Source organism: Myotis davidii, unplaced genomic scaffold (genome assembly GCF_000327345.1).
Source record: "Myotis davidii unplaced genomic scaffold, ASM32734v1 scaffold13, whole genome shotgun sequence".
In the NCBI taxonomy this organism is placed as follows: Eukaryota; Metazoa; Chordata; class Mammalia; order Chiroptera; family Vespertilionidae; genus Myotis; species Myotis davidii.
Genome location: NW_006286243.1, coordinates 3,079,930 through 3,096,771, shown reverse-complemented (window position 1 = coordinate 3,096,771; position 16,842 = coordinate 3,079,930). Strand labels below are relative to the sequence as shown.

The 16,842-nt window shown below is 35.3% G+C and overlaps 1 protein-coding gene across 2 annotated transcripts in view; it reads left to right on the top strand.

The window, feature by feature from the left end:
• The window catches only part of CDK17 (cyclin-dependent kinase 17), a 45,542-nt gene that overhangs the window by 6,825 nt on the left and 21,875 nt on the right, over positions 1 to 16,842 (top strand). The window contains exons 2-5 of one of the 2 annotated variants that reach the window (XM_015559990.1): positions 1,403 to 1,511; positions 2,263 to 2,427; positions 6,553 to 6,686; positions 8,581 to 8,706. In XM_015559990.1, coding sequence (XP_015415476.1) covers positions 2,304 to 2,427; positions 6,553 to 6,686; positions 8,581 to 8,706 — 384 coding nt within the window. In that variant the 5' untranslated portion in view covers positions 1,403 to 1,511; positions 2,263 to 2,303. The remainder of the gene's footprint in view (positions 1 to 1,402; positions 1,512 to 2,262; positions 2,428 to 6,552; positions 6,687 to 8,580; positions 8,707 to 16,842) is intronic. The other variant, XM_006757626.2, reaches the window with a different exon arrangement.

Genomic DNA, 16,842 nt, shown 5'->3' with positions numbered 1-16,842 from the left:
GAGCATTTTATTAAAGTCTGAGTAAGTTCTATGCCATTTTATCACATGGGTAGTTTCGTATAACTACCACTATAATCAGGATAAAGAAGCTATTCCGTTGCCAGAGATCCCTTTCATACTACCCCTTTATATTCATTCCTACCTCCTTATCCCTCCTCTGGCCCTGATTCCTCAGAGGGGTTTTAAAAACATGAATTAGATATATTACTACCTGCTTCAAAGTTACCATAACTGCTTCTAATAATCAGACTAACGCACCACTCACCCATCTTCCCATGACTGGCTCTTTCTTGCATTTATATCTCTGTTAACAAAAATACCTCTGCAGAGAGAACTTTCCTCAATAGCTAGTGTAAAATAGCTAATCATTTATTTTCTATCACATCTCTTTATTTTAATCTTTTGCATATTGCCTATCAGTATCTAATATTTTTCTTATTAGTTTCTTACCTGTCTTTACCTCCATTAAATTTTATAGTTTCAAAGAGTAGCATCTTACTTGTTTTGTTTACTTCTTGATGTCCAGGGTTTATAATATTGCTTGTCACATAGTAGGTACACAATAAATATCCCCTGAATAATTGAATGTATTTATGATCTTCATTTTTTTAGCTATATTCACTAGGATTATAAAGCATGCTCCCCAGGACAGCTTTACAGAGCATCTAAAACAAATGTTATTTGTTGACAGAATATTTATATATTTTATTACTCCACATCTGAAATCTTATAACCCAGAAAGAGAAAAATTTTCTTAGATGTTCTAGCTTGTATCCCACAGTTTTTGCAACTAATTTATGCATTAATATTAGATACCCCTCCCCATTCATTATTAAATCATTGATTCTCTTACTAGGTTTATGTAAAGATCCCAAAATTCTTTTTTTAAATATGTTTTTATTGATTTTAGAGAGAGGAAAGGAGAGGGATAAAGAGATAGAAACATTGATATGAGAGCTACCTCCTGCACACCCCCTTCTGAGGCTTGAGCCTGCAGCCCAGAAATGGAACCAGTTACTTATTGGTTCATGGGTCGATACTCAATCCCTGAGCCACACCGACTGGGCAAAATCCTCAAATTTTTGATCAGCCCAGCTACTGCCAAGGAACGTAGAGTCTATGGGACACTTTGGACAGATTTTCTCTATAACTAGTTGGGTATGTTCTCTGCCTCCAGTCTGGTGTTCTATCCATATTAGATGACTTGGGCCTTGTGTGAGCCTCGAGGACCCTTCTGCCTCATCCTCCCTTTCCGCTCTTCTTTTAGGCAGCCATTATCAGTAGAGGGATAGGCCAGGTGGCCTCACTATTTCATTTTCCCTAGGCCTATACTTTGGTTTGTTCTATAGATCTAAGCCTCCGCTCCCGCCAACTTGTCCTTGGTGTCTGATATCCTTTACAGGTAGGGAAATCCCTTATTCTTGATTATCAGCTACAAAAGAAGAGCTGGCTTCATTTTAGAAGAGAAGATATTCAGAGAAGACCATTTCCTTTTTAAATCCCTTGACTATGTCAGTAAAAACATAATTCTAATATGAAAGACTAATGGTGTGTTGCAGAAGACTTCATTATGTCCTTAACCTATATCAGAACTCATTTTTGGAGGTGGGAAGGAGTCATGAGATTCCCTGTAAATATTACAAAACAGGATTTTCCCCTACTTATAATTAAAAAACTTCTAAGCATTTAAAAATGTTTCTGCTTGTTTATTTGTCTTTGATTTTAATCTATATTAAGAATCCCAAATTTGAGGTAATAAATTTTAGAATCTCTGCATTGAGCTGTACTTAAAGTATTTCTGTTTTATTCACTAACTGACATGCTTTTTTGAATGTTTACCAAATAGGGATATAAGTTCCTTCTTGCCAGGGCCGTGTTTTTTCATCTTCTACAATCTACAGCATGCAATAGGCAATCAGTAAATATAGGAATAGTGTGGAAGTAAAATAGTCTTGAGATATATTAAAATAAGCAAATGGATCAAAAATTTATAGGTTATAGTAGTGTGGTTATTGCTAAATAATTTTGACTATATAAGAAATAGATCAATACTAAGCCAATTTCAAATCAGTATTTTCTGTAAATATTTTTCATATAAATTATTTTAATTCTAGTACTTTGTATCGATAGCCAAAGAAATGAGGTTAAACGTAATGATCTCTGTTATAACTTTTGTTTTCTTTTGTGCTTTCTCAATTCTTTTCATGTGATCCTGGACTTTGGGCTGTTAATGGAATGATTTTTGGATGCTGTGAACCACAGAGCCTATTGTGAAGAATGGCAGGCCTCCAACCTCTCACAGCATGCATTCCTTCCTACACCAATACACAGGGTCCTTCAAGAAGCCCCCATTGCGGAGACCACATAGTGTTATTGGAGGAAGCCTTGGCTCCTTCATGGCAATGCCCAGAAATGGAAGCAGATTAGGTAATTTAATTATTTGTCTAGTTTTTTTATTGGGTTTTTTTTTTTTAACTTTCTTACTGTAGGTCGTGTACATAGCTAGTAGGTTTTAGGTATATGGAAGTCAGCCAGCCTTTATTATCTAATGTGTCTTGTATTATCTGATTTGTCTTGTAAGATAAAAATCAAGTTGAGAATAAGAAAGAGAGCAGAAAGATAGAAGGTTCTAGAGCAGTGGTTCTCAACCTTCCTAATGCTGCGACCCTTTACTACAGTTCCTCATGTTGTGGTGACCCCCAATTTCATTGTTACAAATTGAACATAATTAAAGCATAGTGATTAATCACAAAAACAATATGTAATTATATATGTGTTTTCTGATGGTCTTAGGCGACCCCTGTGAAAGGGTCATTCGACCCCCAAAGGGGTCGCGACCCACATGTTGAGAACCGCTGTTCTAGAGAGTAGTAGTACTGACACTACAGAGGAGTAACATTTGAAAATCTGTCCACCATGAAGAAAACAACATCCTTGAGAGGTGTATGCAAGATTTAAAGATATGGCAGCTTGAGGTGATGCTTAATTTAGGTTTATACCTGGTAAATCCAGATTATCACCATATGATAACCCAGTACAATAATTAGTATATATGAGTAGCACCTGATTTGTTATTCTTATGTTACTATCATTTTAAATATCTAGGAAAAACGTATACTTGCAAGGTTCTGTTTATTTCTCTGGTCTTTGTTTGGTGGTGGCTTACTACGTTTTTATTCTAAAATAACTAAGTGTAATTATTTTGTAGTCTTATGACAATTATATTTACTGAAGTTTCTGAGGGCTCTTGTCTGCTGCTTACTCTTGCCTTGGTAGATTATTTCTTCATGTATTTCGTTAATTTTAGAAGGTTTTATTTATGGGAATTGTGTGTGGCCTTTATCACTAGAGGTATAACCCTATCATGTTTGGAGTTGATTCACACTAGTTCATGACAGATGACTGTTAAATTTTCAGGAATTTTACAAGTTGATTGTTAAACATATCCATTAGTAAAATTTAAATTATACAAACTTACAATTAGGTAAGCTAAATGGAAAACAACGGGAATGAATACTTATTTCCTAATTACTTTATTGTACTTTACTATTACCAGTGTTTGGGGGGTTATTCATTTCTATTGTATATATATATAGTCAAAATACTATGTAATGTTTTACATATGTCTTCCCAAATACATGTTAAATGATGTCATGTTGAAAGCTTGAAGTTGGTATGGAGGGAGTACTTACCCCACAGAAATTGGAGAACACTTTAGATCAGGACTTGATTTATTGTTTTAATTGTCTAGACCCGTGGTCGGCAAACGGCGGCTCGCAAGCCACATGCGGCTCTTTGGTCTCTTGAGTGTGGGTCTTCCACAAAATGCCACGTGCGGGCGCGCACATACAGTGTGATTGAAACTTTGTGGCCCATGCGCAGAAGTCGGTGTTTTGTGGAAGAGCCACACTCAAGGGGCCAAAAAGCCGCATGGGGCTTGTGAGCCGCGGTTTGCCGAGTCGCAGTTTGCCGACCACTGGTAGACCAAGAGTTGGCAAACTTTTTCTGTCAAGGGCCAAATAGTAAATTTTTCAGGTGCACAACATATGGTCTCTGTTGCATATTCTTCCTTTTAAAATAGCACTCTAAAGATGCAAAAACGATCTTTAATATTTAGTTCAGGGGCCATACAAAACAATCATGTTTGCTGACCCTTGGTCTAAACTTAAGAAAGTGATGTTAAGTCCTGGGTAGGTAGTTCAGTTACTTAGAGTGTCTTGATATGATAAGTCAAGGTTGTGGACATATATAAGAATCAACCAATGGGTGCAGAGAGAGTAGAACAATAGTTTGATGTTTTCTCTCCCTCTTCTTCTTCTTCTCCCTTTTCTCCTCTCTCCCTCCCTCTCCCCCTTTCTCCTTCCCTTTCTCTCCCACCCTTCCTTCCGCCCTTTCTCCTTCTCCGTCTTCCTCTGTCCCTTTCCCTTCTCTCCCACTTAAATTAATAAATAAATTAAAAATTAAAAAAGAGCGACGTTGACAATGTTAGTAATGCAGATTACATTTAAAAAAATGCCTTCTGTCTGTAGCTTTTACATTGTGAATTGCACAAAGCTTGAGCAATTTCAGAAATAAATATTCGTCTAGTACTTAAAAACTATTACCTGATTCAGCAAAGAAGTTGCTCACACCAATGACAAATGAGTGGAATTTTCACATAAGCCTGCATTGTTTCGGAAATGAAAATATCAACCAGTATTCATGTTGGAACTGCAATTGTTTGTTAATGACATGACCAGTTTTTTTGTTGAGTCAGGGAGTACGCAAATATTTATTTATAGTCTGAAATTAATATGCTCCTTTGTAGTCTTTGTGCAGTATAACAAATTTGTTTTTTAAGACTGCCCTTTACTGAAGTTGTAGCACTCGGGAGTATTGTGCCTTTCTGCAGGAAGCTCTCACTTGCATGCAGCTTGGATACCAGGGCTTCATCTTTTATTCCAGTGTGGCAGCTAAACCTAAGCACCTTCTTAACCAAGATCAGCAGCCCCTCTTAAGAAAGTGACAGTCAATTTGTACATAGCAACTTTGGGTTTTCAGTTCTCTGTTTTTGCTTCCTTGATATTATGCATACATTCTTGCAAACTGAGCTATACATTTTAAAGTATTATTTTTATTCAAAGTTTTCTTTAGATTTTCAGATTTTGAAAAATAGTTGCCTCAGATGTTAGATATCATAAGATCGAGAATCAGTCTCCAGTACATTGACTTTTACTGCCAAGTTAATTTTTTGTTCAGATCTCAGTATAAAATATTTCCAGAAATCTCTGTACCTAAAGAAGTATATTCTTTTTAAAAAAATATATATTTTATTGATTTTTTACAGAGAGGAAGGGAGAGAGATAGAGAGTTAGAAACATCGATGAGAGAGAGACATCGATCAGCTGCCTCCTGCACATCTCCCGCTGGGGATGTGCCCGCAACCCAGGTACATGCCCTTGACCGGAATCGAACCTGGGACCTTTCAGTCCGCAGGCCGATGCTCTATCCACTGAGCCAAACCGGTTTCGGCAAGAAGTATATTCTTAAATTACATGTCAATATATTTTAAAAACCATTGCCATTTGCAACTGTTTTTTTTTTTGTGTGTTTTTTTTTAGTGTGAAAACATTTTCTCAAGAATGTAATGTAAAATACAGAAATGTATGAATTTTAAGACTGGATGAGATCCTTGCGTTTAATTTTTGTTAAGCAGTTCTCATGTTTTTATGAGCAAATATTGCTTATGAAAGTTCAAATTTATTATAAAATGCTGTTTTTTTTGTTTGGCATTTTCATTTATATAACATTTCACTTGTAAAAAAAAGTCCCAGTTATCTAGTTTATTCTTGATTTTTAGTTATTATTTAATTCATTGGAATTTGTTGAGCACTTTCTAAGTTCCAGGCACTTCGTTAAATTCCTGGAATACAAAAGTGAATAAGCCAAATCCTGCCATCAGGGATCTCACCCACAGCTTGGTGTAAAATTACATGAACCACAAAATGCTGTTCAGTGCAGTAGGTACAGTGTGAGCATAGCAGTAGAAAAACTTCAGAGTGATGACACATCAGCATAGTTTTGAAGAGTAACTATAAAGAACTGATTTGTTTGGCTGTGAAGCCAATGGCACATTATTTTAATGGAAAGAATACTAAACTAAATAATAGCAAAAGACCAGATTTCTGTTTTTGCCTATAAGCTGTGTGACCTTTGAAAGTCATTTAATCTTTCATGGTCTCAGTTCCCAGATTTGAAAAATGAGAGAACTGACTTCAATAATTCTCATTGTTATTTCCAGTCTCTACTTTTATTATTCAACCTTGGTATTATCTTGAATATTAGTTTTCCCCTAATTTTTCATAATCTGAGAGTATAAAAGGAGTGCTTACTAGTGTTTTAAGACATTTACTAGTATGTTTCAATCTATTAACTGCACACCATGGTACCCAGAATGTACATGACTTTTTATGCTATGATTCTTTGTGTTTGCTATCTACATCTTGCTATAGTAGTAATAAATTATGTAATAATATCTCTCTTGAAAAGTAAATGTTTCATGTTCTAATACAGATATTGTTCATGAAAATCTAAAAATGGGATCAGATGGTGAGAGTGACCAAGCTTCTGGGACATCATCTGATGAAGTCCAATCACCTACAGGCGTTTGTCTTAGAAATCGTATACATAGACGGATCTCAATGGAGGTAACCATTAATAACTATAACTCTCCCCCTGTGTGCGTGTGTGTGTGTGTGTGTGTGTGTGTAAATATACGTGTATATATCAAACAGTCTAAATGCCTATTTGAAAATTTTCATGAAGGCAAATGAAACTTGAAAGAAAATTGTTTCTCTGCATTAGTGAAGAGTAGTTTCGTATTTCTTTTTTTCTAATTACCATAGCAAGCATGCATTAATTATATTTAACACTTTTCAAAACACTGTGTAGGTTCTCTATGAGGGAAATGTGAATTTTTGGAAGTTCTGGAAATCAGAATGTTATATTAGTAAAATACTCTATTTGGAAAATATTATTTTAATTAAGTTTCGAGATTCATCTGTATACTTTATATTTTATTTTATAAATATTTCAAATTTCAAAAGTTATACATACATAAAATAAGCATCAATTCTTCTTGCCTTACATTATAAATGTGGGTATCATTTCGTCTATGGTTCATTATACCTACTAATCTCTGTAGCACATATAAGTTATTTTTCCATGTGGAAGAATGAAGAGCTCATTTTTTTTTCTTTGTGAATGTTATGTATAAGCTTGAGGACAGAAGTTGATTACGAATGTTATCACTTCAGAATACTGTCGATTAAAATAGTTTTCTCTAAAAAAAATTGGGCATGTTTTAAAATGAGTATGTATTGTTAACTTTTGGTGCTGTTGAGTTGAGATGATGATGATTAGGGTATCTTTTGATTGCATTTTCATTGATAAAGATTGTTTCTGATTCAGTTAAGGAAAACAATATCAGTTTCCTAAATGATGAATTAATATTTTTATCTCTTGAGGTCAACGTGATAACTGTTCATATCACTGTATAATTTATGTCACAGTAATAATAAAAATAGTATTCCTGATTGTATTTACCATATAGATATATGATTTTCTTTGTTATATATTTTAAAATTTTATTTATTATCAGGATCTATATCTAGACTTTCTCATTCTTCCAGTGAGCTATATATATTTTTTTCTTAAAGGTGACAGTCTTGATTATATTGTTTTTATTGTGTATTTTATATTTGGAAAGATTTCTTTCTCAGTATTTCCCCACCTCACATACACATTCTCTGATTTATTTTAGAATGTTTTTGCATATTTCTGTTTATTCTCTAGATTAATTTTAAATGTTTTGTTCTAAGAATAATCTTATTATGATTTGTCCAGGGTTATGTAAAATATGGAATATGGAGAGCCATTATTTTTATTATTTAACCTTATCATTTGAAAACATGGTATATTTCTATACTTAAGTCATATATCTCAAGTATTTATACAGTCTCTGTACATCTCAGTTTTGTTTCATGGTTTTGTTACTATTATGAATAATAGGGATTTGTTTTTGTAGGATTTATGTTAGTTGATGTGATAATATAAGCAAGATTCCCTTTCACGTTTTTTCCAGTTCATATTCTATAATTAAACGAAATAGAAACGCCTTTTGCTTATTTCTGTCCATTGATATAGCAATAATAAAAAATTGCAGTTGTATCTGAGTTGTATACAAAATCATACAGTATCTACTTGGTTAGTTCATTTAAACCAATCACATTTTGTGGTACTCTTTGCCAATTCCTACTATGTGATAAAAGAATGTCAAGGTAAATTCCATTTTGAAAGAAGTTCAGAAATAGCTGGGTTACAGAGTACTATTTCTATAAAACTGCATTGTATACTTTTGCTTAGAATAAATATGCTTGCATTCAGTATATTATATATAATCAATACAGATAACTTTGTAACTACAATAAAACTTTACAGTTACATATCACTAAGAAATAATATATTTTAGCCCATGAATTCAAAAGCCAAATGGCCTTTTCTGTTTGTAGTTACCTACAAAAATATTTTTATTCTTTTTAGGATTTAAATAAACGGTTATCACTGCCTGCAGATATCAGAATACCTGATGGATATCTTGAAAAGTTTCAGATAAACAGTCCACCGTTTGACCAACCAATGAGCCGAAGATCTCGTAGAGCTTCCTTAGTAAGTTTTTAGTTGCCTATAACCTACACCATCACATGTGCTTTGTTTGATTTTTATGGGGTGTAAACATTTTATATTAATTCTTATATTTAGTTTTTGATTAGCTAAATTTTACTACATTTCCTTTTGGATTTTATTGTTTTCCATTCTTAAGGGTTTAAAGATGCATATTAGAATAGGGTTTAAGCTATGTTCTATTTTATTTTTGGTAAATTTTATTGATATATGCTAGATGTACAGAATATGTATTAGATATATAAATATATATTGACTAGAGGCCCGGTGCATGAATTCATGCACGGGTGGGGTCCCTCCCAGCCCATTGGGGCCCAGGCCCGCTGGTCGGCTGGGGAAAGGGACTGCGGGAGGTTGGTTGGCCACGGGAGGTTGGCTGTGGGAGTGCACTGACCACCAGAGGGTAGCTCCTGTGTTGAGTGTCTGCCTCCTGGTGGTCAATGCGTGTCATAGGTACCAGTCCATTGTCCAGTCTTCCGTCGTAATAGTAGCTTAGGCTTTTTTATATATAGATATGTATTAGATATACAGAAAAGTGCATAAACCATAATTGTGTAGCTCAATGCATTTTTGCTGAGTTAACATACCTGTATAACCAGTACCCAGATTGATGAAATTTCAGAAATCCAAAATCCCCCTCCTGCCACCTCTGTGTTTACTTTTGAGACCCACTTCCTCAACTCTAGCCATTATCCCTGCCTCGTAATGCCAAAGATTAATTTTGTCCTTAATGTTTTACACTGTTTGATTATATTATAGTATATTTTAATATCTGGAAAAACTTAAATCCTCATTTGTGTTCCTGTTCTTATTTTAAAAATGCTTTTGATATTTCTTTTCTGATTCTTATTTAGACTTGAACTTTAATTAAAAATATATGAATTATTAAACCCCATTTAATTCAAATATATAAATGTGTATTTATACAAGATTTTTACATATATTATACAATATGTATTCTTTTTGTGGTTGGCTTCATTGGCTCAGTGTATGCTTGTGTTTTATCTAGGTTGTTGTATGTAATTATAGTTCATTTGTTCTTATTGTCACATGTTATTCTATTGTATGAATATATTATTATACTTTATTCAGCCGCCTGTTCATGGGCACTTATATTTGGGTTGTTTTAGTTTTGGGCTTACCAAACAAAGCGTCTATCACCATATCTGTACTTGTGTTTTGGTTAACATATGTAAGCATTTCTTTTTTTTTTTTTAATTTTTTATTACAAAGGGTATTACATATGTGTCCATTTTTCCCCCCGCCCTAGACAGTCCCCTAGCCTCCCCTATCCCCCAGTGTCTTAAGCATTTCTTTTGGGTGCATATCTAGGAGTGCAATTGTTGGATAAGATTATGTGCATATGTTCAGCTTGCCTAGATGCTATCAAAACAGTTTCCAAAGTGGTTGTACTGTTTATACTTTCATCACCAGTACATGATAGTTCTAGTTGCTCTCCTTGCCTATTCTTGATATGGTCCCTTTTTAAAAATTTTTTGACTTTCTGATGAGAGTTATTTGTGGTTTTATTTTCCAATTTCCCATAAACTAAGCTGAACACTTTAAAAAAATTTTCCTTTTAATTAGATTTCTGGGAGGGAGGGGTTAATTTTTCTTTTTATTAGTTTCAGGTGTACAGCTAGTTGAACACTATAATGTTTCTTGGGGCATTTAGATACTCTAGTGAATTAACTGCTCAGGTCTATTGTCTCTTTTCTGTTGGGTTTTCTGCCTTTTATTGACTTATGGGAATTTTTTATACATTCTGTAATAAAGGACCTTTGTCACTTTTATGTCTTGCAAATTTCTTCTAGCATGTAGCAACTGACCCAATACAGTGGGGCCTTGACTTACGAGTGTCCTGATTAATGAGTTTTTTGAGATACCAGCTGTCTCTCGGCCGATTTTTTGCATTGAGTTGACAGAGTAATTTGAATTAACGAGCTTCTTAACGAGCTCAGTCTCGGAACGAATTAAACTTGTTAGTCAAGGCCCCACTGTACTGTTTATTGAAAGGGCAGTGTCATCTTCAACATAAATGCAGGTGATTGTATATGTGAGGATTTCTTTTGGATGGCTGTAGTCCTATAGAAGAGGTACATATAAAGTGCTGTGAGAGCCCTAGCTGGTTTGGCTCAGTGGATAGAGTGCCGGCCTGCAGACTGAGGGGTCCCAGGTTCGATTCTGGTCAAGGGCACATGCCCAGGTTGCTGTTCGATCCCCAGTAGGGGGCATGCAGGAAGCAGCCAATTACTGATTCTCTCTCATCATTGATGTTTCTCCCTCTCCCTTCCCCTTCCTTTCTGAAATCAATAAAAATAAATTCAAAAAGTAATAATAAAGTGCTACGAGACAACAAAAATAGCAAATAAAATGTCTTTGCACATCACAGGCTTATAGAGGAGATAGTGTTTAAGTTGGCTCTAGAAGAATGGGTAGGAATTTGTCAGGTTGAGTGTTCTAAGCAGAGGAAACTTCACGTATTAAAAAACCGAGTGGTATAGTCTGGCCAGAGTGCCTCAGTTGGTTGAGCATCATCCTATATACCTAAAGGATGCCAGTTCGATTCCTGGTAAGGGCAGGTTTGATCCCCAGTCTGGGAGGTTACAGAAGGCAATCATCAGTCCAAGTTTCTCTCTTACATGATGTTTCTCTCTTTTTCCCTCTCCCCTCGTTCCCTTCCTCTCCCTAAGCATTTCCTCAAGTGAGGAATAATACCCACCAAAGGTATAATTGTAGGTATCATTATAACTGATATGAAGGGTAAATGTGGATTAATATTAAAGAATAGGACTTGAAAGGTTAGAATGGATCCAGTATGGTTCATTGGGGCTCATGCAGGAAGCAACCAATCAATGTGTCGAAACAACTTTGTCATTTGATTATTGGTTGAAAGTGTTCTTTGGCTATCAATTTTTATCCAAGGTTGGTATTTGGAATACATTTTGAAGTTAATTAAATGTTCAGATTGGGACTAAAAGTATGATTCGATCACCATGTAATTCTTAAAGCTATCATTTTTAAAGCTGTCTTTTTCGGTCTACATGAAATTAAGGAAAACAGTGCCCTCTAATAAATGTTACAAGTGACTTTAGTTTTTATTGTGATTGGGTGTTCCCACTCACCTCTCTTGGTTTTTTATCTGAAATGGCTTATAGATTTCAGATTAATCATGCCAGCTGTGTTTTGATTTCTATTAATGCATTCCTTTCATTATTCACCTAACCTACAAAAAGGTGGTTTCTTTTGAAATATATTAGAAATGTATTCTTTTTTATTATTATTATTCTTTAACAACCTAAGTTTATGTATGAAGGAACCAGTTAGAGAGAAATGGAAAGGAGACGGAAAAAGAAAAATACTCTTCACATGTATTAGAGCTTATGTTTCTATGGATAATAGACACTTTATCTAAAAAATGTTTTTTCAAGATAAAATATAAAATTTTAGTTTTGTCTTTCTAAAAGCATAAAACTTTATGTTTTCAATATTAGCAATATATATGATAAGTAAACTAGTAAAAATAACGTAAATCCTTTGTTTGGGTAGAAATTAAGAAATAAGTCACAGAGTTCTTTTCTCTTGGAGAAAGACATAAATAGGGCTTATTGGTTCTTTTATAAATTTACTCGAGGCCTGATGCACAAAATTGGTGCAAGAATAGGCCTAACTTCCCCCGGCTGCCAGCAACGGCTTCCCTCCGGCCACCGGCAGGCACCCAGGAACCGGGCTTTCCTCTAGCCACCAGAAGGCACCCAGGACCCGGGCTTCCCCCACAGCCCCGACTTTGTCCAGAAGGTCATTCAGAAGGATGTCCGGTCTAATTAGCATATTATGCTTTTATTATTACAGATGATTGTCAACTTCAGAAATACTGTGTGGCTACCCTACTGTCTTTCTCTGGTTAACTTTTCCCCTCTCGCTCGAAGCAGACAGTCTCTTCTCCTACTTGATAAGGAGGAAAGAAACCATTATTTCTTGAGTAACAAATGTACAAATCTAGCTACATCTATACTCATTCTATTCTTTCCTGGTTTAATATTGAGGAATTGACCTTCCTATCCTATCTCCTCAGGAGGCTTAGAATATTTGTTATCCCTATACATTCATGTATATTTGGTCTTCCTCCTAGCTGAATCCTTCTCATTTTTTTAAAGTTTATATTTATTGAAAGTATTACAGATGTCCCCTTTTTCCCCCATTGATCCCCCTCCCCCCTCATATCCTTACCCAGGCCTTCACCACACTGTTGTCTGTGCCCATGAGTTAAGCATATATGCATACTAGAGGCCCAGTGCACTAATTCGTGCACCAGTGGGGTCCCTTGGCCTGGCCTGTAGGATCAGGCCAAAACCGGCTCTCCGACATCCCCTGAAGGGTCCCGGATTTCGAGAGGGTGCAGGCCAGGCTGAGGGATCCCACCAGTGCATGATCGGGGTTGGGGAGGGATGCGGGAGGTTGGCCAGCCAGGGAGGGACCACCAGAGGGCTCCAGAGCATGTCTGGGCCACCTTGCTCAGTCCCGATTGGCTGGACCCCAGCAGCAAGCTAACCTACCAGTCGAAGCGTCTGCCCCCTGGTGGTTAGTGCATGTCATAGCAAGCGGTTGAGCAGCCTTAGCATATTATTAGCATATTACGCTTTGATTGGTCGATCGGACACTTAGCATATTAGGCTTTTATTATATAGGGTAAGTTCTTTGGTTAATCTTTCCCCACCTACTCTTCACCCCCACCTTCCCTCTGACTTCTTATTTAAATAAATTTTAATTTTATAATAGTTTCAAATTTACAGAAAAACTTAAAAGATACTATAGCAGTCCTGGCTAGGTGGCTCCATTGGTTGGAGCCTCATCCTGGACACCAAAAGGTTCTGAGTTCAATTCCTTGTCAGAGCACATACCTAGGTTTGGGGTTCAATCCCCGGTCCAGGCACATATGGAAAGCAACTGATCAGCCAGCCTCTCTCTCCTCTCCCCCCGCCCCCCGTCTATCTCTCTATATCTCTCTCTCTCTTTTTTTTTTCTCTCCCCCCTTCTCTCTCTAAAACCAATTTTTTTTAAAAAAAAAAAACACATATCTTCAGGTGAGGATTTAAAGAAAAGGAAAGTACTATAACGTTCTTATATACCGCATATCCAATTATCCCTACTGTTAACATTTTACATTATTTTAGTACATTTGTCACAAATAACGAACTAACGTTGGCACATTACTGTTAACTAAACCCACACTTTATTCACATTTCCCTAAGGTTCTTTTTTTGCCCCAGGATCCCATCTAGGATGCCTCATTACATTTAGTGATCATATCTCATGTTAAAGCACTTCATGACATATAGTCATCATATCTCATATTAAAGATACTGGTTATTGGGTTGGCAAAGTCCTATTTAATTCTCACTTATGTTTGATAATAAAAGGAATATTAGACTACTGGGAAAGCCCACCTGCAGGTAGTCAAGATTGACTTGAGCATTCTTGAATTAGAGTGATAACATACCCAGTGGAAGCTTGTGATACTATTAAGTACAAATTCAATAGACTGAAAATGTTTATATGAAAATTTGTCATTGTATTGGAATTATAGATTATACACATTTTAAGAATCTATTTCTTCCTAAACAATGAGTGTTGGGTTCCTCATTCATGGCTTTACTGATATAGATAGTATGTAGTCCTTTTTGTTTCTAAGAGTAGATGAGAAAATAGGATGTCAAGTCCTGTTGTCAGAAAGGGTGTCCCAAATAATGTATATATACTTTAGCAGCTATTAACTTAATTTTGAAAATAAAATCTATTTTAATAAACATTGTCTTTGAATAATTATTCAAAGTGTGTGTATACATTTTTGAGGGGGACACCTTATATATTATGGGGTATGAAAATGAGATTCAAAGTCTGCCCACAACTTAATTTACCTTTGGCGTATTATTTACAGGATTAAGGTAGTGTCATGATGATGGTAATGGCACTTTTTCTAAGACAAAATGATCTAGTAGAATAGAGGTTCTCTCAATCTCTTTTCAGCCCCCCTCATATCTAAGAACACATTTCTAACAGTAACAGTAATTCTTATGGGAGGGAAATGAGATGTTTGAGAAAAGCTCCCTTTGTCCCTATTGTTTCTAATATGCACATTCACTTTTAGAATGGCAGCTATTGAACTTTTGCACATACTTCATTTGTTTTGAAGTTCAGTTAGAACTGCATTGCCAGCATGTTATACATCATTACAATTGTTTTACAGTGATTACAGAGCCAAAGTAATCAGAAGTCTCCCATAATGCTCAATGCCACTTACAAGTTACACTGAATTATAGGAAGGCTGTTATAAATTATAATTTATTTTGGATTTTTTTTTATGTGTTTACTCTGGTAAGAGCTATCTGACCAGGAATTTGCTTGGGGCTGCCAAAAAGCTAAGTATTCTCTTGGAATAATTAAGTATCAAAAAAAATAAAATTATTTTCATTTCTTTAGAAAGCACAATTAAGGGAGTTTTTATATTATATTAAAATGCAAAAGCTTGTTGTTTCATCCCTTTACCTGTTTCTATTTTTATAAAATTATCTAAGATGGAACTCATAAAAGCAGGAGTCATGCTTGTCTTCTTCACTGTATCCTCAGTACCTAGCACTGTGCTTGGTGAATGTTGAATAAATGAGCTTTGTCCTCTGTCCTCTGAATAATTTCTGTAGGAGAGCATGTCAACAAGCTAGTCATTATATCAATTGTTAACCTTGTCATGTTCAGCAGATAAATATGCAAGCAAAACTTTCTAAAAATTCCATTTAAAGACTCAGTAAGTAATATTTGGACATAACTTAAAATCCTAAGTGTTTGAAATTATTAAAATAGGTGGTGAAGTAGGTATGCTTTACTTTTGAATTTGTTTCTGACAGACAATTTATTGGTAAACTGCCTTTTGTCTGAATTTTATGGCTGCTGCATGGGTGGAATTCAGTTATGCTGTTTATTTTATAGATCAACTAGTGGCCCAGTGCACAAAATCGGTGCACATTGAAAGGGAATTAATTAGAGGAACATAATTTGGACTCACTATCTAATATCAATAATATGTGAGCATGAGGCAGTGCACGTTTCTGAAATTCAGTGACATGAATTTTAGCTATTATTTTGCCAAATAAATGGAATTTAAGATATCATTTTTAAAAGATCATTCATCTTAATATTAAAAATTCTGGCTACCAAGTCAGGTCTGTTTTCAGCTTTTTGCCAGCATTGTAAATTGTTTGCAATATCTGCCCATTTGGGGTTGCATGTCATGGTTATGAATAAATCGGGATTGCCATACTTGTTACAATTGCCATAGCATCCTGATATCGCTGCTTCATACTTCTGGGACTACCCTCAAAAGATGATAGAAGTATTATCATTTTACCAATCAGCACATTGTCATTTTCAGATCTAAATTTGAGATAATTAATCAAACCACTCTATTTTTCAACTCTCAACTTAAGATAGGTTTGCTTTGATGAAATTTATTGATTCACCTCCATTTTTAAAAATGAATCCACGGTAAACTGTTAAGTTAATTTTCCTGCATTTAAAATAAGATTGAACGTGTCCTGCACAGAGAGATGAAATTCATAAAACTGTATTTGTGTGACTCGTGTCCTTACATTTTGTCTAGTATATTGTCGATTACACTGTTGTCTCAGAGTCTTAATGCAATATCTGTTCCCCAGCCTTTTTCACCATGTGGGAAAAGAATAGGATATGTCATTGCATCTAATGTAGGAAACAGGATATTGATTTCATTCATTTTAGTGGCATTTGGATTATTGGGATCTGGTTTACAATGAATGAGCAATTCCCTTTCAAAAGAGGCTCTCCATCTTCATTTCTGAATATGACAGCAACCTCGGTTACACAGTGAGAATTATATCTACCTGGGTCACTGTTACGATCGTATTTAATTGCCATTGTTACTTCTGTAGGAGCAATACCTTTTGCTGCTGCTTCAGATTGGGCTTCCTTTTCTTCCTCATGTAGTATCCTGTATGATTTTGTTAATTCATTTATTTCATGCATGAGGTTGTTGATGTTGATCATGAGTCTTTCTGAGCAGCCCTGGTTTCCTGGCATTGCTAATCTTGT